Consider the following 21,451-nt stretch of genomic DNA (forward strand, 5'->3'; position numbering starts at 1 on the left):
CCTCTGGCTGGTTAGCTGTGACCTTGGCCACCTTCCTGGACCCCCTGTCTGAGTAGCACTTTTCCCCATGGAGTTGATGTCTGTATAAATGGGGGAAATCACGGGCTGCGCTCAGCACGGTGCCTGGCACACAGTAAGCACCCCGTAAGCGTTAACACCACGGCTGTGACTGCAGTGGCTGCTGTTACTATCATTCCCGGCCCCCACTGGCCAGGGCAGGGTGTCCCTGTCCACACTGCTGCTCTGGGCTTGTCCATCCCTGCACTCCCGCCCTGCTTTTGGTGGCCTGCTCGTTCCTGCGCTGTCTCCAGCATTAAACTCCGAGCAAGGAGTCCCCTGCCCACGTTCGTCTCTGAACCCGGCGGCCGGCACAGAGTAGGAACTCGGGAAATTATTTTGGAGTAAGTGCCAACACCACCGCATTTCTGGCCACCGGTCCCCTCTCTGAGAGCTCACTTCCAGTACGTTTGCTTTCCCGGTGGCTCTAGCACCTTCCACTCTACCCTGCTCCCCCCCGCCACCCCCCACCATCTGTGTTCCTGGGCATCCCATCCCCCGGCTCTGTGATCATGCCCCTGTCTCAGCCAAGACCGAGGACCCCTGATGCTCCGATAGCCACGTTACTTAGCAGACTGTCAGATCCCTAAGAGAGTTCTGAGCTCAGGGCTGAGGTGGAGGCAATTCCTCCAGGCTGGGGGTGGGGTGTGTGTGTGGGATTAGCAAAGGCCCTGTCAAGCCGGATAAGGCTGTGACCTGGATCATTCCGGACTCTAAGCCACCCCCGCTGGAATTCTCTGGGTGACCGCCCAGGCCCCTCTGGTAGGACCGCCAGCCTCAGGCTCCAGGTTTTTGCTGGACTTCCTGCATCTGTGGAGGCAGTTGGGGGTGAGCAGGGGAATGTCCCGCTGGGTGCAGGTGCGAGTTTCTCTCAACACCCCCAGGCCTGTCTTTACTTGCTCCCACTCATGCCTTTAAGATTCTGGAGAGGAAGAGTCCAAGAGAAGAGTTGAAGAGTCAGCCTGTGGGCCTCAATGTTGTGGCTGGGGGCAGGGAGCCAGCAGAGCCGGGAGCCGGATGAGAGCAGGCCCGGCAGCAGGAGCAGGAGCAGGAGCGGAGGCCGGGCCGGGAAGGTCGGTGACCGGCGTGAGGCTGCCTATCCTGGGAGGGGCAGGCCAGGTAGTGGGAGAGACTGGAGAAGGTGGGGTCTGGAGAGCCCGGGGCGGGGTGGTGGGGGAGGGGGGTCTCTGGGGAGTGTGGGCCAGGCACAGGCCCTGCTGGAGGAGTCTCCCTGGGGTCCTGGAGTCCGTTCCCCTTAAGGTGGCAAACCTGGTGGGCCGTGCGGTTCTTAAGGAGGCAAGGCCGCACCTGCAGGTGTTTCAGGAGGGGGCGGGGAGAGGCTGGCTCTAGTCTCACGGGGTCCAAGAGTGAATCTCGCAGACAACAGAGAATAAGCAAAGTGATAGAGTTTATTGAGACAAAGTATAAACCTCTCAAGAGTGAGAGGGGTCCTGACGGGGTAGCTGCCAAGGACTTTTGTCTCTGACTTTTTATTGGGATCTTATCAGAAAGTTTGTGAGACTCCCTTCATGACACCTAGCCCAGGCAGGTCTGGAACATGTTTATCTTCCCCCCCCCCCCGCCCCTCCACTTCTTCAGCCTCCCCCTCACAGCTGTGTCCTGACTCCCCGAGGGTCCCTTATCTCTCCCTGCCTAATGTTAACCCTTTCCCCAATCAAAGGGGGCCGAAGGTGACCCTGAAAGTGGTCCCTGAAAATGGAGGCAAAGCCAGGCACGGGTATGAAGAGGACTCTGTGTTTATGTCCGTCTGAGGCTTTGCCTGAATTTCTTTTTTAACGTAGACCACAAGAAAATGTTCCTCTTTGGGAAAAAGAATCATCAACGGTTCCTTAACCTTTTCTGAGCATCCGCCGAATGTGGACACTTTGGTCCCCGCGGGAGGAAAAACAGAGCTGGGAAGGTGCCGTCCAGGCCCTTACAGGGAGACCTCTCTGGCCTCTTCCTCGGTCCCTCCGTAGCCCTCCTGGCCCCGCCCTGCGCCCGGCCCCCTCTCTCTGGAAGGCAGCTGACCTGTGGGCTGGATTTCTGTAGCCTTGGGAGGTCAGACCTGTCAGGTTCAACTCAGGGCTTTCCTGCCTAGCAGCTGTGTGATTTTTCTTTCCCTTCGGGCCTCGGTGTCCTAATCTGCAAGTGGCCTATGATGGCAGTGCCCACCTCGTAGGATCGCTTTAAGGGTGAAATGGGATAAGCCGCATGAAGAGCTTAGCGGGGTAACTGCACTTGGTAACGCCAACTTCCTTTTCGAAGACCCAGCCTGTGCCAGTGTGCTATACGTGCTGCAAGTGTAGACGTGAATAACGCATCCTCACGGATTCCCGGTCTGCTTTGTTCATTCATCCAAGGGTTCACTTGAGTCAATAAATGTATATTAAACCCTATGCTGGGCACCGGGCATGGCAAAATAAAAGGCACAGTTCCTGTCCCCAAGCTGCTCGCAGTCTTGAGGGGGAGACACTGAGATAGAATCTGATTGTCCAATGATGAGTGAGCGCACAGGGGGTCTGGGGACAGAGGGGGGAACCTATCGCTCTGAGTGGGGTGGTGGGTTCACAAGGAGGCTTTTTGGCAAAGGAAGACTTAATTTCCTTATTGTTTCTCCAACTCACAGCCATGCTTCTACCCCAGGACCTTTGTATATGCTCTCCTCTCTGTCTGCGATGCTCCTCTCCAGGATGTCCCCGTGGCCTACTCCCTCACCTCCTCCATCGCTTTGCTCCAATGTCACCTCTGCAGGGGGGGCCTTTCCTGGCCATGCTGTTTGTTTATTATTATTATTTTTAATGTTTATTTATTTTTGAGACAGAGAGATAGAGCATGACTGGGGGAGGGGCAGAGAGAGAGAGAGAGAGAGAGAGAAACACACACAGAATTGGAAGCAGGCTCCAGGCTCCAAGCTGTCAGCACAGAGCCTGACATGGGACTCAAACTCACGGACTGTGAGATCATGACCTGAGCGGAAGTCGGGCGCTTAACCGACTGAGCCACCCAGGCGCCCCCCTGGCCACCCTCACCATCAAGCTCCCTCTCCCATACACACACACAGCACTCCCAGCCCCCTTCCCCACTTTATTGTTCTCTGGAGTGTTTATCACCACCTGCCAAACTGTATATTCTGTGCGGTATATTTGGCGAACGAAAGGCGTTCTTCCCAGGAATGCACTGGGGAGCAGGGGGGATAGATAAGGCAAGGCTGGAAAGGGTGGCGGTGGGGCCAGATCATGAAGGGCCACAGGCCTGTGGGGGGAGACAGGCACCTGTGACTCTGGCAGCAGGTGATACGTGCTGACCTAGAGGTTAAGCAGATTGAACGAGGAGCAGAGGAGGAAGCCAGCAACTCTGGCTGTGCAAGGAGGGCACGCTTCCTCTTAGGCCCGGGGAAGGAGTTCAAATGTTATTCGAGGGTTATGGGCATTCCAAAGGCCTGTTCTCATCTTCCCCCATCCGAACAGACAGGCGCTGGATTCTCAACTCTGGAGTGCAGAGGACGATGGGCTATAAGCTTTGCACTTGTTTCCTGTAGTGCCCAGCTGGAGCTCTGCCCACAGGAATTTCTCCAGCAATAGCTGCTGGGTTGGACTGGGATTGGTGAGAAGTAGAAGCGCCTGGAATCGTGAGTGTCAGGACCATGAGCCTAGAGCCTTGGGCGCCATGTTGAATCTTCCCAATCAGAGCCTGCTGTAGGGTTTCTCCGAAAAAAACAAAAAACAAAAGAAGTGACATTCCACCGTGGAAAAACAAGCAGGTTTTCACAATGCAAAAAAACCCAAAAAAGACAGTGAGAAACAGAGACAGAAGGGAAGGCTAGCTCAAAGTATGTTTCTTGAGAATGAACAGTTTGATTGGGTTTTCAAAGATAAAACAAAGCAGGCATTCGCTCCCAGGTGAGTGTTTGAATCTGCATTTCCAGCAAAGGTTTTTGGTGGAAGACAGATGAGTCTTACTGAAGAGTAGCTGTTACACATGCAGGAACAGACTGAGCCCACGATAAGACGACCTGTGTGTCCCTTCATTTCATTTATTTTTATTTTTTTCAATTTTATGACTTTTTAAAAGTTATTTTTAAACATTTATTTGTTTAAATTCAAGTCAGTTAACATACCTTCATTGTAGTTTTACTTAAGTAATCTCACCATCCAACGTGGGGCTCGAACTCACGACCCCGAGATCAAGAGTCGCACGCTCTTGCGGCTGAGCCAGCTGGGCGCCCCCGTGTATATCAGTAGAGCAGGCTGCTGACTTCTAGAATAGCTGAAATCTGGTGAGGCTGGCTACTCCCTTAAGTCTTGGCTCATTCACATCCTCCCCACCCCCAATTATTCTTTATTTCACAGATAAATATCAAACACCAAATATGTATTAGGCTATGTGTTAGCTGCTGAAAAGATGGGGAACAAGACTGATGAGTTTCCCGGCCTGTAGTGGAAGGGGCAGGAGACAGAAGTCCTAAACAAGTCAAGAAATACATGAAAGAGAGTCCAAAATGATGGTGAGTGTCACCGAGGGGAAAAGCAATGATATGAGCTTAAGTGGAGGAGGAGGAACTACCCTAGGGAGGTGGTCAGGGAAGGCTTCCCGGAAGAGGTGGCATTTGTGCTGAAACCTGGAGCTAATGCTAATGCCAAGTATTAGTATTCTAGGTGGGGGAAGCAACAAGTGCCAAAGCCCTAGGTAGCAAAGCTTAGCATGCTTTTAATGTGAATGTGACAGCACGCACTGTCGCAGAATGTCAGCGCGGCGGGTACCCTGGAGCCCATCCAGTCAGCACCCGACTCAACTGATGTTGCTTTTTGTCACAGCCCTGAACACGACTGTGGCGTGAGTCAAGGTCGGGGGTGGGGAGACCCACGAGGCAGAGGGCATGGAATATTTGACAGCTCTCCCCATGTTGTAGAATGCTGAAGGGCTCCTGGCTTTTCTCTGCGTGGTTTTTTGTTTTTTTTTTTTTTGTTTTGTTTTTGTAATTTTGCTAAATTGTCATTTTTTTTTTTTACCCTTTTACAGGCTAGAACTTCCACTCCAAAACTGACTTAAGCTCACTTCATGTGCTGTTGACAGGTCCCTCGTGTTCCTTTTCCAAAGAGGTTGAGGGGGGAGTGGGGCATGCCCTACCTCTTCAGTCCCCACCTTCTGCACTATATTTGTTCCTAAAATGCAGTAAATAAAAAGTGCCTCCGGGGACAGGAAGCTCGCCTCCCTCAAGACTGCTCATTCTATTCCTGGGACACTTGGGCTGCTAGAAAAGACATCCTGGGCTTGAACCCAAATCTGCCTCCTTGGAGCATCCTCGTCTGGTCTTGCCTCCACAATCGGGAGCCACACGGGACAAGTAGGGTGCTTTTCACCCTCGGCAGCCCTTCAGAAATTTGGAGACAGAGACTGGGTGCCCCCAGCCCCCTTCCAAACACCAGTCAGCCCCTGATCCCTCCATCAGACAGGCATCCTGTGACCCAGACACCCCCTAGTCTTCCAGAAAGGCTCTCAGAAAGGGGGTCAGGACCAGACAGACCCCTCCCGATGAGTCTGGCCAGGAGCCCTTCTCGTGGGCATCACGCTCCTGCCGTCACCGCCAAGACGGCCGCTGCTTCTGTGATCTGAGTGATAGCGGGCTTGGGGTCACAGGTCCTTGCGGGTTTCTGTTCGGGGGGATGTCGGGGTAGGACTTCTTCATCTCTTATTCGTGACCTACCCTGCTGTGTCTCTTCATCCAGCCCCTCCAACATTCCTCCGTGCCTGCTAAACACGTAGAGAAAGTTCCTTTTCTGAGAAATGACGCGGAGGCCCGCCCCACTCTCCTGGGAAAAATCTCAAACATTTGCTGAGCCCCTACCATGTGGCAACTCAATTCTGAATGCCTGCCACGGATCAGCCTAGAACAGAGAGACAAGGCAGGTAACATGGTTGTCCCCATTACTGAGGTTGTAGCGTTTTGCAGAATTTCTTTCCTTTTTAAGGCCGAATAGTATTCCACTGTATGTATAGCCTGCATTTGCTTTATCCGTTGGCCTATTGGTAGATCCTTGAGTTGCTCCCATGTTCAGGCTATTGTGAATAATGCTGTTACCAACATGGGTGTGCAGGGACCTCTTTGGGGCCCTGTTTCAATTCTTTTGGGCACATACCCAAAGGTGGGATTGCTGGGTCATATGGTAATTCTACATTGAATTTTTTTAAAGTTTACGTATTTATTTTGAGAGAGAGAGAGGGGAGAGCAAGTGAGCAAGCATGGGAGGGGCAGAGAGAGAGAGGGAGAGAGAGAGTATGTGCACGGGAGGGGCAGAGAGAGGGAGAGAGAGAATCCCATTGTCACAGCGCGGAGCCTGATGCAGGGCTTGAATTCATGAACCATGACCTCATGATCTGAGCCGAAATCAAGAGTTGGTCGCTTAAGCGATGAGCCACCCAGGCACCCCCACGACTTGGAATGTTTTAAGGAATCTCCATAGTGTCTTCCACAGAAACTGTACCATTTTATGTTCCCACTGACAGTGCACGAGGGTTCTGATTTCTCCAACCTACTTTAGAAGATTCAGTACAGGTGACTTTTCTTCAGGAAGCCCTCAGTGATCTCCGTGTCCTGGGATCGGTGCCCCTAGTACAGGTGCTTTGCTTTGAGCTCAGCACTCGAAACACAAGTTTGTACGAGAGATGATCTCTGCTCTCAAGGCTGTCACTGTCCCATTACTGAGGGGTGGGCTGAGAGGGTAGGACTCAAGCCCAGTTCTATGACAGGCCACTAGAGAGCCCTCCAGGCAGGGAGTAGCAGTGTGACAGGTGGAGATGGGACAGTAAGGAATGACGGAGACCAGGGCAAAGCTAAACACGTGTCCAGTTGATGGGGTCTGGCCATTGTGGGTGTGTGGGGATCCAGAGCCAAGATTGCCAGGACTTTAAAAAAAATTTTTTTTTTAACATTTATTTTTGAGAGACAGAGTAAGACAAAGTGAGAGTGGGGGAGAGGCAGAGAGAGAGGGAGACACAGCATCAGAAGCAGGCTCCAGGCTCTGAGCTGTCAGCACCGAGCCTGACGTGGGGCTCGAACCCAGAGACCGTGAGATCATGACCTGAGTCGAAGTCGGACGCTTAACTGACTGAGCCACCCAGGCGCCCCAGGATTGCCAGGACTTTTAAAAAGAAGCTGGAAATCTGGATTTCTGTCCGAGATCTCTTAACACTTACAAATTAGCAACTAATTCCAACGTTTTGAAAGGCCATGTAGCACTTGCCAGCACTGCCTGTAGCCCTGGGCTGGAAGTTTATAACCACAGACTGGGTTCCTCCCATCAAGCAATTATCAGGAATTATGAGCTCTGACTATTACTCAAGCTTTTACTTCTCCACCTTGTTTATAAGGAAATCACGTGACACCGGTCAGATGTCCTGTGAAAATCATGACCATTAAGTCTTTATTGGGGAGGTCTACCCCTTTGTGTAGTGTCAAGAACGTGGACTGGGATGATAGGCCAGGCTTTAGATTTTTGGGTCAGGCTTTTGTAAGCGACCTGACATCTGCCCCTCAGTTTCCTTCCTTACAGAATGGGGTCCTAATGCCCCATGAGATATTGTGGGGATTCAAGATCCCGAATGCTGAACCTGTCCGCTGAGGATTGCGTTCCTCTCTCATTCTTTCCTTTCCTTTTATTCTCTTCTCTTCTCTTCTCTTCTCTTCTCTTCTCTTCTCTTCAGAGAGAGAGGGCACAAGTGAGCAAAGGGCAGAGAGAGAGAGAGAGAGTGGGGCTTGTGCTCACCAATGCAGGGCTCAAACTCATGAACCGTGAGATCATAAGCTGAGCCAGAGTGAGATGCTTCATGACCGAGCCACCCAGGCACCCCCTCCTCCCTTCCTGAGTGATCAGCCTCGAAACCCCCTCCTTCCAATTGGAAGTGCCGAAGTAGGCAACGTGTGTGATGAGTTCTGCAACACTCCAGAGACAGGCAGCCCTCCTACGGAAGGAGCAATCAGGTATAACTCCCTGGAGAAGGAGGGGGACTCAGTGTGGACCGTCTGCCAGTGAGCTCCGGGCCATCCTGCTCTATATGCCAGCCTCCTGGGAGGCAGCAAACCCTCTGATGAGGCCGAGGGCATCTCGGCAGCTCTGGTCTCAGGATGAGACCGTGTCCAAGTGTCTCTGGCTGCCCTCAGTGGGGCTTCAGCCCTGGGACGAGCCTGTAGAAGATGGACAGAGCAGGTGCCAGAGAACAGGCATGTTTATGAGATGTTTAATTTATCCCACAGGTATTTATTTTCTTTTTTCTTTTTTTTTTTACTGTAATTTATTGTCAAGTTAGCTAACATACAGTGCATGCAGTGTGCTCTTGGTTTCGGGAGTAGATTCCTGCGATTCATCCCTTATATACAACACCCAGTGCTCATCCCAGCAGGTGCCCTCCTCAGTGTCCACCACCCATTTCCCCCTCCCCCTAGACCCTCATGTAGCCTCAGTTTGTTCTCTGTATTTAACCGTCTCTTATGGTTTGCCTCCCTCCCTCTCTGTTTGTAACTATTTTTTTCCTTTCCCCTCCCCCATGGTCTTCCGTTAAGTTTCTCAAGTTCCAGTCTCCGACTGACTTATTTTACTCAGCATAATACCCTCCAGTTCCATCCACGTTGCTGCAAATGGAAAGATTCCAGTCTTTTTCATTGCTGAGCAGTATTCCATTGTGTATATAAACCACATCTTCTTTATCCATTTATCAGTTGATGGACATTTGGGCCTCTTGCATACTTTGGCCATTGTTGATGGCACCGCTATAAACATCGGGGTACTTGTGCCCGTATCCCACAGATAATTCTGGAGGACCTACCAGGCGTCAGATGTTGCTCTAGGTGCTGGGGTCAGAAATGAATCAGAGAAGGATCCTGCCCTCAAGAGTCTTCCACTCGACAGGGAGTGGAAATGGTTGGGACGGAGACATCCAGATTTGAATCCAGTTCTGTCTGACTTGAAGCTCAGATCCTTCGAGCTGACATTGTGCTTTCTCCTCATCCCCATACTTAATCATTTGTTCAGGGAGTGTCACTGGGTCACAGCTAAAGCCAGACACTGCTCGGCTGGGCTAGCTCCTGGACATCTGTGGAGAAATAAGACCTAAATCCCTGGACATGGATGAACTCACCCCGGGAGAGGTGCAGACAGAGCAGAGCAGACTCCGAGGGCAGATCCCTTGAAAACACCTGCATTTGGGGGGCTGAGCAGTGGAGGGCAGATGGCTGAGAGTGGCCCTCTTAAGGCCAGAGAGAGAGGGAGGGCTGGGGGGTGAAGCCCAAGGTTGGGCAACACCAGGCTTTGGGGGGGATCCCTGGGAGCCGGCTCAGGGACACAGCAGAGGGTTCAGGCAGCAAAGCGTTCAGATGGAAGTGGGTGTTGAACCAGTGGAGGTTTCTCAGTCCAGAAATCTGGCTTTTTAAAAAAAATATTGATTTTTGAGACAGAGAGAGAGAAAGACAAAGCACGAGCAGGGGTGGGGCAGAGAGAGAGGGAGACACAGAATCCGAAGCAGGCTCCAGGCTGTCGGCACAGAGCCCGACGCGGGGCTCGAACCCACGAACCGTGAGATCATGACCTGAGCCGAAGTCGGAGGCTCAACCGACTGAGCCACCAGGCGCCCCTGGAAGTCTGGCTTTTAGAGTGGAAAACAAAACTGGAGAGACAGGTCTGCAGAGGCAAGGGATGTTTTCCTCTCTCTTGCTTCATTGTGTTTGGTTTGGGATGGTGAGGCCCCGGAGTGTCAGTAGGAGGAGGAAGGAACAAGGGAGCTGTCACCCCCTGACATACTGGCCCATATTTATTTGATGCCTTTGCTATCTGTTCCCTCGAGCCGAAGGGAAGCTTGCGGGGGCTGAGCCTCGGTCTTGTTCACCGTGACCCCCCCACCCCCCCGCCCAGGGCCTTGCACGTGGCAGATGGTCAGTAAGCACTTTCTTGTATTGAACTGGATTCATAGGGTTCCGCGGGGTGCCCAGCGGTTAGGTCACGGGAAGACAAGGGCCCTGAGGCCTGGAAGGAGGGGTTTCTCTCTGACGCGGCCGTGAGCAGAGGAAGGAGAGCAAAGAAGGCAAGAGCGACGAGACAAAGGAACTCACACTCACGTCTTCTCGGAAAAGTGTGCGCACATGGGTCAGGGACCGGGCGGGGGCACGGATTAACAGAAGTGAACAGCGCATAGTAACAGCTACCCATGTTCGTCCAGAACACTCTAGAAGGCTACTCATCATTCGCTTACCAGCATTATTTGGCCACTGCTCTGTTATAAATGCATCCATTCACTTTGTCATCCTAACGAGGACACTGAGGCAGGCCAATTACAGTCGGCCCGAAGCAGCTGTGGCTCGTAGTGGGGAAGCCAGAATTTGAACCCAGGACTCGAAGTTGATCTAGAGTCTGTGATGCCAACCCGTGAGCCTCACACCTCCCTACCCGGCCTTGTTTTATGTAGCTGGTTTGCCACGAGCCTCTGGGGCGGCAGGACGGCATTATTCTCATAGTTCACAGCAACAAACAGAGAGGTGTGGTGACCTGGCTGGAGCCACACAGCTACTGAGAGGCCGAGCGGGGACGCCAGCTTGCCCGTCTCTAACTGCAAGCCTGGAGGGTTCTCCTTCCCAGGGAGAAGGAATGCGGGAATCCCGTGCCAGTCGGAGTCAGGTGCCAACAGGGAGGTGCCAGCTGGGCTCGAGGGACATTTTCCAGCATCTCCAGAGTGCGGCTTTCACAGGCTCCTGGGTCTCCCCGGCTCAGGAACAGGGCGAGGGTTGGCACGTCAGCAACAACAGGAAGAGGACGAGGGGAGAGTCCGGGAGGGGTGCCTCCTGGCTGCCACGGCCGTCCCTGAGTTGAGGCCCAGCGAGACGGGATGAAATGTGAACAGGGGCCGTGGGCTGGAGGACTCCATAGAGACGCAGCGTGGAGGGCGGAGGGGAGGCTGCCCCGGGAGGGGGATTCCAGCCTCCCCGCCCCCGTGGAGAAGCCTGGACCGTGGGCGGCCCAAGCCAGACCCTCTCCAGCGTCTCTCCTGAAAGCCACCGAGGCACTGTGAACCCTTCAGGAAATAGCTGCTTCTGAACAGAGAGGGACCAAGCCCCCGGGGGTCTTGAGGGGAGAGGCAGGCCCTTCTAGGTGAGCCGTCGGTCCCGGAGCCGTCCGGTCAGGAGCGTGGGAGGCTGGCAGAGAGGCCTTTAAAACCCGCAGGCCCAGCCCCTGCCCCTGCTGCAGGCCTGACACGGAGAGAAGGTCTTCCTGGTGAGGAATCTCATTCTGGGGGCTGCCTCGCTTGGGGTGGGGTGGGCAGGGCGCAGGGAGGGAGAGGGGCTGGGAGAGGAGGCCCCTGATCCCCCGGTGCCTCCCCCACAGACCTGGGGGAGGTCTCTCACGTGCCTGCTGTGCCGTGGGGCTTGGTGCTGTCTGTCCTTTCTAGCTTGAGACCCGACTGGGGGGTCCGGGAGAATGGTGGCGGGGGGGGGGGGCTGCTGCGTGTGGACTTGAGGGTCCGTCCCTCCGGTGACCCGGCCACTCCTCGGCCCCCACGTTTTCGTGCTGCCGTTAGGCTGTCTGTTTCCACTTCCTCCACTTCTCATGACCTCAGCTACCACTTTCCTCCTAAATTATCCTGTGGCCGTGTTCATTTTCCTCTGTGGTCACTGGATGGAAATAGCCGAGCCCACATCCTTCTCCCGGGGGGCGGCTCTGGGCTCCACCGATGGGCCACTTTCCCGGCCCCTGGGGCAGCTATTTTGAACCTTCTGCCGCCTCTTTGTTGTATTCTTTCAGGCCCCTTTCCATGGGGTCTCGTGCTGTTCCGTGGCACCAACAGCCCTGGGCCCAGCTGCTCTAAAACGTGCCTGGGATTTTGATCTGATTCAGGTATATTGTGAGGCCGACAGATCAAGAGCTGGTTGCCATTTAAAAGCTAGTCTGGGGGCACCTGGGTGGCTCAGTCTGTTGAGTGTCTGACTTTGATTTTGGCTCAGGTCATGATCCCAGGGGTGTGGGATCGAGCCTCACGTAGGGCTCTGAGCTGAGCGTGGAGTCTGCTTAAGAGTCTCTCTCTCCCCCTTCTGTCCCTCTCCCCTACTTGTGCTCTTTCTCCCTCTCTCTCTCTCTCTCTCTCTCTCTCTCTCAAAAAAAAAAAAAAGGTCTGTTATTTACAGTTTCTGAGAGCAGGAGACATACCACACCATGCGGGGCCACATGGGGAAGCATCAGGGTTGATCAGGAGGCAGAAGAAATGAGAGAAAGCTCAGCCCAGAGCCTTTCTTGTGTTTTCCACGGGAAAGGCAAAGGGGGGAAGGGTAAACGCGATGAGATTGGCCAGCCCGAATGGTTTCAGCAGACTCTGGGCTGCAGGGGTGCAGGGTTGGTCCCTAGCTATCCGCTTCTGGCCATGGGGTGAAAAAGGGCAGAAGAAACTCTGGCTGGGAGCAGGAGAGTTAGATGGAGAGGTTGGGGTGTGAGTTTCAGACTGGCTGGTTTGCCTATGACAGCCATGCTCAAGGGGAGTCTAATGTTACCTCTAGGAATTAGCTGGTCCTGGGAGGGGCTGTCCGTTCCCAGCCCAGCAAGGTCCCCAGGACTTGAAAGCATCATCCAGTATGGAAAAGAAACACAGGGAAGGGTACAGAGTTGCTGCTTGGAGGCAGTGAAGCAGAGTAGATTCCTGGGCTGGAGTACTGGACGCATCCTCTTCCAGAGCCTCGGTTTCCCCACCTGTAAAACCAACAGCTGCTATCCCCTCGTCCAACAAATGACTGCTGATGGGACAGACATTGAGCCTGCAGGCTTCACAATAGCCACCTGCCGGGGAGCTCACCAGGCTTTTAAAGAGCAGCGGACAGAACCTGGCACACTGTGGGTGCCTGTGCGCGGTGACTGGCACCTTTCTCCTGTTGTGGCTCTGGGAAGCAGCTGAGGAAGACTGGTGTGGAAACGTAGGGTCCAGAGCCATTTTCCTTGGCTGGTCAGAGCCCTCAGGGTGGAGGTCATGGGTGGACAGAACCCTCAGGAGTGTTCTTGGAACTCAGAGGAGCTACCGGACAAAGGATGGCATGGAGAGGCCAGCCTAGTAGCCAGGAGCCCTGGGGAGCCACAGCTTGTGTGTACGGAACCAGGCCTTGACAGGTGTCAGGGGCTCGGGGCAGAGCACTGCACAAGGGACCACTGAGCTCAGGGGTCAGAGGCACCGAAGGGGAAGTCCTGACGGACCACAGGCCAGCTGAACAGCTGTGGATAAACAAGGACTTTGGGATCCGGAGTAGGAAGGGAAACAGCCAGCCGCCGGTAAGGAACCTTTGAGGCCAAGTTCGAATCAGGCACTGGCCCAAGACACATGGAATTTCCTCTGCCTTCTGGGTGTGACTTTTTGGGACTCAAGGCCAGTGATTCATGTGTTTGCCGGAGACAGGCGTGGGGAGGGAAGCTGGGGCCTCCAGTTCCATGGCTCAAAGTGGAGCTTGTCCCTCTAGGAAGGGAGGCTGTGCAATGCCGTGACAGGTGCACAGGCGTGGGTTTGAACCCTTCTTCCACTTCCTACCCCACCTGTGTGACTTCTGGCAAGTTCCATGAGCTCCCTGAGCCTCCATTTCTCCACTGGCAAAATGGAAACAGTGATACCTACCCTTCGGAGCTCTCACGGGTACCCAGGGTCCACTTATTCCTAAGGTAGGCACAGTGCCTGAGGTCCATGGAAAGGTCTTCAGTTTAATTCTTTTAGAATCAGGAGGAAAAAAAACACTGGCTATAATAATAACGAATATACAATCACGCATCCAGCCTGGATTGTATTTGCTTCCATACCAACGTAGTTGGAAAATATAACTTAAAAGAATTTTTTTTTTTGGAGGAAGGGCCCCATGAAGGCAAAAGTGCGGGGGACTCACAAAGCCATCACGAGGCCCTGAAAGCTGCTCACACGGGACCAGCCCATGCTTCCTCCCTGAGCACTCACTCGGGGCCACACATTATTCTCAGTGTTGGGAGAGAGGGCAAAGCCACCCCGCTTCTGCCTTCAGACCCCAGCAGGGAAGACATCCTTGAACACCGGCAACCAAGCACCATGAGGGGACTTAACACCATCCGCTCCCCTCCGTCTCCCACCCCTGCATCATCACTGCCCTTGTCCAGGTTTTGTTTTGTTTTTTTTTTCTCCCTGCCCGGTCCTTGTGTCCTTCACCAAGGGCCACGTCCAGCCTGTGTCAATTCCTGCTCCTTCCTCGTGCCACCAAATCTCCATTTAAGAAATCTGTCGCCTATTTCTTTGGTTGCTTTTAGCCATCTTCTGCAGAGGGGGCAATTGCATTGGGGCATTTGTGGTGGGAAAGCCCTCTCCTGCCTCCTTTGGGGCCACACCCCACAAATGCTCTTCTGCCCCCAGGAACCTCTGGGATCAACTCCTTGAGGTCTTCGTCTCTTTTCTGGCTGAGGCGGCCCCGTGTGCTGCCCAACAGGAGAGGTGGGGCCTGGCGGGGACCGAGGGGGGAGGTCTGAATGCGTCGTGGGGGCATCTCCTGAGACGTGTGCCATGGCATGTGTTTTCTTTTCCAGAACCCCAGAGATGAAAGGCCTTCTCACGCTGGCTTGGTTCCTGGCTTGTAGTAAGTGCTGGCCCCATGACCTCTGAACCTGTGACCTTCCACCCTTAGGAATAATAGGGTAGTGGAGAGGAGGCCAGTCTTTGAGGTCATAGAGACTCGAGTTTGAACATCAGCTCTGCACTTACTGTATACTCGTCTGCAAGAGCCTTTTCCTCTCCGAGCCTCTGTTTCTTCCTCTGTGACATGGGATGATATTCAGTTGACTGGTGGGGCTACTGTAGCATGATTCTAGGTGGTGATGGGTAAAGGTTGTGCTATGTGGGCAATACGTGGCTTGCAAATGTGGGAGGCTTTTTTTTTTTTTTTTTTTTTTTTTTTTTTTTTTTTAACGTTGGTCCAAAACAAAAGAAAATAAAGCCCAAATGAAAACAAGACCCTTATATAACAACTCCATCCCCTGGTTTCTGGGTCATTCTCTGCTGACGCCGACCTGGGTTTTATGCACGCCCCACCTGCTGTCCCCTCCCAAATGGAGGTGACCGCACAGCACAGGGGGGTCCCATAACCATGCCCACAGCCCCTGCCAGGCTGTCCTAATCTTTGACATCTTGCCAGATCCCTGGAGACCGAGGGAGGGCGGGAGGCCTAGAGCAGAGAGGGGAGGCCTCTGGTTCACTGTGAAACCCAAACCTTTCCCTCCAAACTACTGTTTCCCAATCCGTAAGGCGAGGGAGCTGGCTTCAATGATCTTGGAGGATCCCACCCTGCTCTAAGGTTCTGTGCCTTACGTTCCAAATGGTGTTCTTTGCGGGGAGGGAGGTGTGCATCGGCAGGAGACATGGGAAGCACCTGTCTTCCCGCTTCGTACAGACACCATATTAATTACACCGGATATCTCTTAGTCACTCACTGTGTGTCTGCCACTGTGCTCATAACTTACATCCTTTCTCTCATTTGAATCCTCAGGATGACTCCAAAAGGTAGGCGTTTGCTTTAGTGTCCCCCCTCCCCCCCGGAAATTTGCACACATGGAAGCTGAGGCTCAGAGAGATGAAGTGACGCACTCAACATCACGCTGCAAGCGGCAGAGGCAGGATTGGAACTCACGTTTCCCATTCTCCAAGTCCGGACTTTTAGCTCTAGTACTTGACCTCCCCTTTCCTGTTCCTGTCTCACTAACAGGGAGAAGGAGAAGGAGATGCCTGGGTCCCCCCCAGTCCTAGGGCAGGACAAGGGGCAGGAGCCTGCAGGGCAAGCGGGCCTGGGGCAAGCGTGATGTGTTCACCTGGGGCTGGGGGCTGCCTTCCAGGTGTGCCTGCTGTGCCAGGGGGCTTGCTGGACCTCAAGTCCATGATTGAGAAGGTGACCGGAAAGACCGCCCTTACGAACTACGGCTTCTACGGCTGTTACTGTGGTTGGGGCGGTCGGGGGACCCCCAAGGACGGCACCGATTGGTGAGCTGGTTCTCATAATTCTCCTCTACACTTAGGCTCTACACCCCAAGTATCTCACTTAATTCCACTACAGTTCTGGAAGATGAGTATTGAAGCACCATTTTGTTTTTCTTTTTTAACTTTAATGATTACATTTTTTAAATGATCTATTTATTTTTTTAATTTACATCCAGGTTAGTTAGCATATAGTGCACTGATGATTTCAGGAGTAGATTCCTAATGTCCCTTACCCACTTAGCCCATCCCCCCTCCCTCAACCCCTCCAGTAACCCTCTGTTTGTTCTATTTAAGAGTCTCTTATGTTTTGTCCCCTCCCTGTTTTTACATTATTTTTGTTTCCCTTCCCTTATGTTCATCTGTTTTGTCTCTTAAAGTCCTCAGATGAGTGAAGTCGCATGATTTTTGTCTTTTTCCAACTAATTTTGCTTAGCATAATACCCTCCAGTTCCATCCACGTAGTTGCAAATGGCAAGATTTCATTCTTTTTGATTGCTGAGTAATACTCCGTTGTGTATATATCCCACATCTTCTTTATCCATTCATCCGTCGATGGACATTTGGGCTCTTTCCATACTTTGGCTATTGTTGATAGTGCGGGTATAAACATGGGGGTGCATGTGTCCCTTCGAAACAGGACACCTGCATCCCTTGGATAAATGCCTAATAGTGCAATTGCTGGGTCGCTAGGTAGCTCTATTTTTAATTTTTTGAGGAACCTCCATACTGTCTTCCAGAGCAGCTGCACCAGTTTGCATTCCCACCAGCAGTTGAAACACCATTTTATAGGTGAGAAAGCTCCGTCTCAGAGAGGTTAACGGACTTGCTCGAGATACATCTAGTAACGTGTCACACATCTTGGAGACCTAGTCAGTTGGTCTATTGCTACATAACGTATCACCCTCAAATGTAGTGGCTTAAAGTGACCATGACCATTTATTTTGCTAAGAATCTGCCATTTGGGCTGGGCTTGGCAGAATGGCTTGTCTCAGCTCCACCCGGCCTCAGCTTGGGCAGCTCAGATGAGGCAGGACGATCCAGTTTCTGGATGGCTCCCTCCCATGGCTGGCATGCTGTGGCTGGCTGCTGGCTGGGAGCTCAGCTGAGGCTGTGGGCCGGGGCCTCCGCTCCTCTCACTCAGGCCTCTCCAAGGCTGTTTGGACTTCCCCACACAGCACAGTGACTGTTGGGTTCCAAGAGTGAGTGTCCCAAGACTGCAAGACAATAGGGTCTAGCCTCAGAAATTCTGTGGTATCAGCTGGTGGAGGCAATCTCAAAGACTCTCAGAGGGAGGGGAACTGGATTCCACTTCTTGATTGGGAAGTGTCAAAGTTCTAGAACTTTGAACGTGAGATAGAGAGATTGTTCTTTGGAAAATTCCGAGACACTTGACCTGGATCATGGAAGGAGGCCATGAGGCAAATGGATGGCAGATGGTTGGAGCCAAGTTTCCCACTGCTGGAGGGGGAGTTCCCTCCCTGTGGTGACAGATTAGAGGTGGAGATGTCAGGACAAACTCCTGTTTGGCTTAATACAGATGCAGGTGGTTCCACACAGAAATATGTACTGATGTGTGTACAAACGTGGGTTAATGTAGACACATATCTTTTGCTCTGTCACCTGGGAGGACCCAAAAGAAACATCCCACTAGCAATAGGCAACTTTTTAAAAAAGTTTATTTATTTTGAGAGAGACAGAGAGTGCAGGAAATCAGAGAGAAAGGTAGAGAGAGAATCCCAAGGAGGCTCCATGCTGTCAGCACAGAGCCTGATGTGGGGCTTGAACTCACGAACCGTGAGATCATGACCTGAGCCAAAACCAAGAGTTGGATGGTTAATTGACTGAGCCACCCAGGCGCCCCAATAAGCAAATTCCTATGCCTAGACTTGGTCTCTAATACCATTCTTCAAAAAAAAAAAAAAAAGAACTGGGGCGCCTGGGTGGTTCCATCGGTTAAGCGTCCGACTTCGGCTCAGGTCATGATCTCGAAGTTCGTGAGTTTGAGCCCCACGTCAGGCTCTGTGCTGACAGCTCAGGGTCTGGAGCCTGTTTCAGATTCTGTGTCTCCCTCTCTCTCTGTCCCTCCCTCTCTTGTGCTCAGTCTCTCAAAAATAAATAAATGTAAAAAAAAATTAAAAAAAAAAACAAGACTCCTTGGAGACATGGCTGATTGTAAGACAAGGGCAGGAAATATACAGGATGAGCCTGGAGTCTCATGTAAGGGTGAAAGTTAAGGAAGTGTTTAAAGAGAGCTACCTCCCACAATGCTAGGGATATATGTCAGGGAGCACAGGAGCTGACTGAAAGGGCTCCCAACGGCCAAAGCTGGAATACTTAGACCATAGCCCCAGTCTTATCATAAGAACATCAGACAAATCCCATACAGGGGCATCCTACAAAACACCTGCCCAGTATGCCTCAAAACTGTCAAGGTCGCCAAAAGCAAGGGACGTGTGAGAAGCTGTCCCAGCCAAGAGGAGCCTAAAGACACATGACAATGAAATGTAATGTGGGCATTAGGTAAATAGGCAGGAATGGAAATAGGACGTTAGGTAAATTAGGTAAAAAGTAAGGAAACCTAAATAAACGATGGAGTTTTTACAATTAATGAATCAATAAGGATGTATTATGATTTAGTGAATTAGCCTTTTAGTCAACGACGTCCATACTGGTTTGTTAACCGTAACAAGTGTATTGTACTAATAATATAAGATGTTAATGATAGGGGACGTTGGATGTGGGGCAAAAAGGAACACTCTGCACGACCTTCTCTATTTTTCCGTAAGTCAATTTTAAAAAACTGCAATCTGCCACACCCAACACACCGGAAGTTTATTGTTTGCTCAGGGAACAATTCCATGTGAATCACACGTTACTTCCGGGACCCCGGCTCCTTCCATCTTGTGGCTCTGCCTTCCCCTGTGGCCTCAGAGTCCTCTGCGGGGTCATCTCCATCCAGCTGAGAGATGGGAGAGAGAGAGAGAAAGAGGAGGACAGTGTGGGAGAGTTTCACGGGTAGGCCGGGAAGTGGTGTCCATGGCTTCTGCCCGCGATCCCCTGGCCGGAATCTAACTGTGTGGCCACACCTACTTGCAGGGGAGGCTGGGAGATGTAGTCTCACCGTGAGCCTTGGAGGAAAAAGCGGGCCAGTGAACCGCTAGCCGGTGGCAGGCAGCCCCAGAGGAAGAGCAGAGAAGTGCTCGGCCTCATCCCTAGGTTCTTTCTTTGCCAGACCACACCCACCCAGCAGTGCTGTGCTCCGTCCGCTCAGGTTCTAGGTCCCTTGCATTGACAGGTGCTGCTGGGTGCATGATCACTGCTACGGGCGGTTGGAGGAGAAAGGCTGCCACATCCGGACACAGTCATACAAATACAGATTTGCACGGGGACTGGTCACCTGCGGTAAGGCTGGGGCTTCCCCTTCAGGCCACTGACAGAGCCTGGGTCTTTTCTGGCTCTGCGTTCAGCTGCCCCTAGAGGCCAGCCAGCCTGTAGCTTGGAGGGCGGAGCTGGGGACAAGAGGGGCAGGATTGCTGCAGTGAGGACCTCTGGGTAAGGGCTGAAACATCGCAGACTGAGCATTCACTAGGTGCCGAATGCTTTGCATGCTTCCTTTTTCTTGCGCCCCCAAAAGCCTTTTGGAGTGCGTTCAGTCCCCTTTTACACGTGAGGAAACTGAAACTCGAAGGCTTGCCAGGGCACGCAGCTGGAGTTGGGATTCAAGCTCAGGTCCATCTGAGTTCAAAGCTAAGTCTGAGGGTGGTGTCTCCTCCAGAGCAGGGGCTGCCTCCACCGTCAGAGTGGGAACTCTTAAGGGGAGAGACCGTGTCTCTACCGTCAGACTGGGAGCTCCCAGAGGGCAGGGGCTGTGTCTCCCTGGGCTGAAACCTCACCCTAGGCATCAGCTATGCCTCTTCCATCAGATCACACGTTCCCCATTGTAGACGCTGTGCCTCCCTCATCAGACTGAGAGCTTGCTGGGGCAGGAAGCAGACTGGGGGGGGGGGGCAGCTCACGCTAGAAGCAAGCCCAGGAGGCAGCGTAGGTAGGACCCACATCTTCCCTTCCTCATTCTGCGTCTGGCGTCCTGTTTGCAGAGCTCGGGCCCCTCTGCCAAGTGCAGCTCTGTGCCTGTGACCGGAAGCTCGTCTACTGCCTGAAGAGGAATCTGAGGAGCTATAATCCTCGTTACCGATACTTTCCCAACATCCTCTGCTTCTAGTGGCCCTCGGTGAGCTCCTTGCTCCCTTCTCCTCCCACACGGAGCTCACCGACTCCCCTGGGTTTCCGAGAGAGGCTCGCAGTCCTGGACCTCCTTCTCTCTCCATGGTCCACGGGGCTTGGTGGAGCCCCACGGCCACACTCCACGCTCCAGAGAGTCCCAGGAGAATGACTCTGGTCCCAGGACCCTGCAAGGTCCACTTGTGAGGTGGGCTCGCCCCAAGCTCCAGGCCGGCTGTCTTCCCGCTTGCCCTGAAGACAGCGCCCCTTCTCCAGGAAGATACATTTACTTTGCAGTTTCTGTAGTCGGACTATCACTACCACCCTCTAGAGAATTTTTACTCAAGGTAGAAGCAAAATTGACCCCCTAATTCTGCCATAGAGATGTTTGAAAACATTATTCTTTACAAAGAGTTTTTCATGTTTGTTTATTTGGGGGGGTCGGGAGAGAGAGAGAAAAAGGGAGACACAGAATCCAAAGCAGGCTCCAGGCTCCGAGCTCTCAGCACAAAGCCCAACGCGGGGCTCGAACTCACAAACCACGAGATCATGACCTAAGCCAAAGTCGGATGCTTAACCAACTGAGCCACGCAGGCACCCCTAAATAAAATTTATTCTTAAGACAAATTAAACCACATGGGCATTTTCCTCTGCCCTGGAAACTCTCTGCCGCTGGGACACTCAACTCAAAGTTCACCACAGAGTCTCAGGAACAGAAGGTTTTCTGGGATAAGATCCAAGCCTTCTTTGGGGTTCATCTCATTAAACCTTGGGGCTCCTCCCTGGCCAAACACTGGGTGTCTGTTTTCCTAGAGGAGGTGGGGAAAAGATAACTGGCGATCATGCCGGGCCAGAGAGGGCCACATGCAAATCCCAGCGTTGGCTTCTCCAGCTGTGTGGTCTCAGGCTTGCTACCGAACCTCTCTGATTTCTAGCTTCTCTTAAAACAACAAAACAACAACAACAACAAAAACAACTATCACGTTTCTTGCAACGTAAAGTGGGAATCCCGAGGCCACTTTGAGCCTCAGCGGGAATGCTGAGGTTCTGGGATTTCACAGAGCAGGACATTTAAAAAAATAAAGTTCAGCGGAAGGGTTTATTTTTACCAAGTGAGGATTCTAAAAAACCCACCTCATCTATCAGTTCATAAAAGAAAGGGCATTCTGATACCGAG

At 52.6% G+C, this 21,451-nt stretch overlaps 1 protein-coding gene across 5 annotated transcripts; it reads left to right on the forward strand.

Annotated features, from left to right (window-relative positions):
• The first annotated feature begins 733 nt into the window (after positions 1–733).
• PLA2G5 (phospholipase A2 group V) lies at positions 734–20,687 on the forward strand. Of its 5 annotated transcripts, none has more exons than XM_045035196.1 (7): positions 734–885; positions 977–1,130; positions 14,613–14,662; positions 15,912–16,056; positions 19,349–19,455; positions 19,688–19,782; positions 20,151–20,687. In XM_045035196.1, the coding sequence occupies exons 2-7, from the start codon at positions 1,075–1,077 to the stop codon at positions 20,211–20,213; spliced, it is 516 nt and encodes a 171-aa protein (XP_044891131.1). In that variant the 5' UTR covers positions 734–885; positions 977–1,074; the 3' UTR covers positions 20,214–20,687. The 5 variants fall into 5 exon arrangements, with proteins under 5 accessions (XP_044891131.1, XP_019691846.2, XP_044891133.1 ...); XM_045035199.1 differs by lacking the exons at positions 734–885; positions 977–1,130 and adding exons at positions 12,992–13,349; positions 15,569–15,582; XM_045035198.1 differs by lacking the exon at positions 734–885 and having other exon boundaries at positions 1,097–1,130; positions 14,613–15,582.
• The last annotated feature ends 764 nt before the right edge of the window (positions 20,688–21,451 follow it).

Source organism: Felis catus, chromosome C1, assembly GCF_018350175.1.
Source record: "Felis catus isolate Fca126 chromosome C1, F.catus_Fca126_mat1.0, whole genome shotgun sequence".
NCBI classification, from domain to species: Eukaryota; Metazoa; Chordata; class Mammalia; order Carnivora; family Felidae; genus Felis; species Felis catus.

What these genes read in the sequence shown, in the direction of transcription:
- PLA2G5 (XM_045035196.1), top strand. Translation starts at nt 1,075, where the DNA reads ATGAGAGCAGGCCCGGCAGCAGGAGCAGGAGCAGGAGCGGAGGCCGGG. An exon ending in CCCAAGGACGGCACCGATTG is followed by an intron (nt 16,057 to 19,348) that starts GTGAGCTGGTTC and finishes TTGCATTGACAG; the next exon opens with GTGCTGCTGGGTGCATGATC. An exon ending in GAGTTGGGATTCAAGCTCAG is followed by an intron (nt 19,783 to 20,150) that starts GTCCATCTGAGT and finishes TCCTGTTTGCAG; the next exon opens with AGCTCGGGCCCCTCTGCCAA.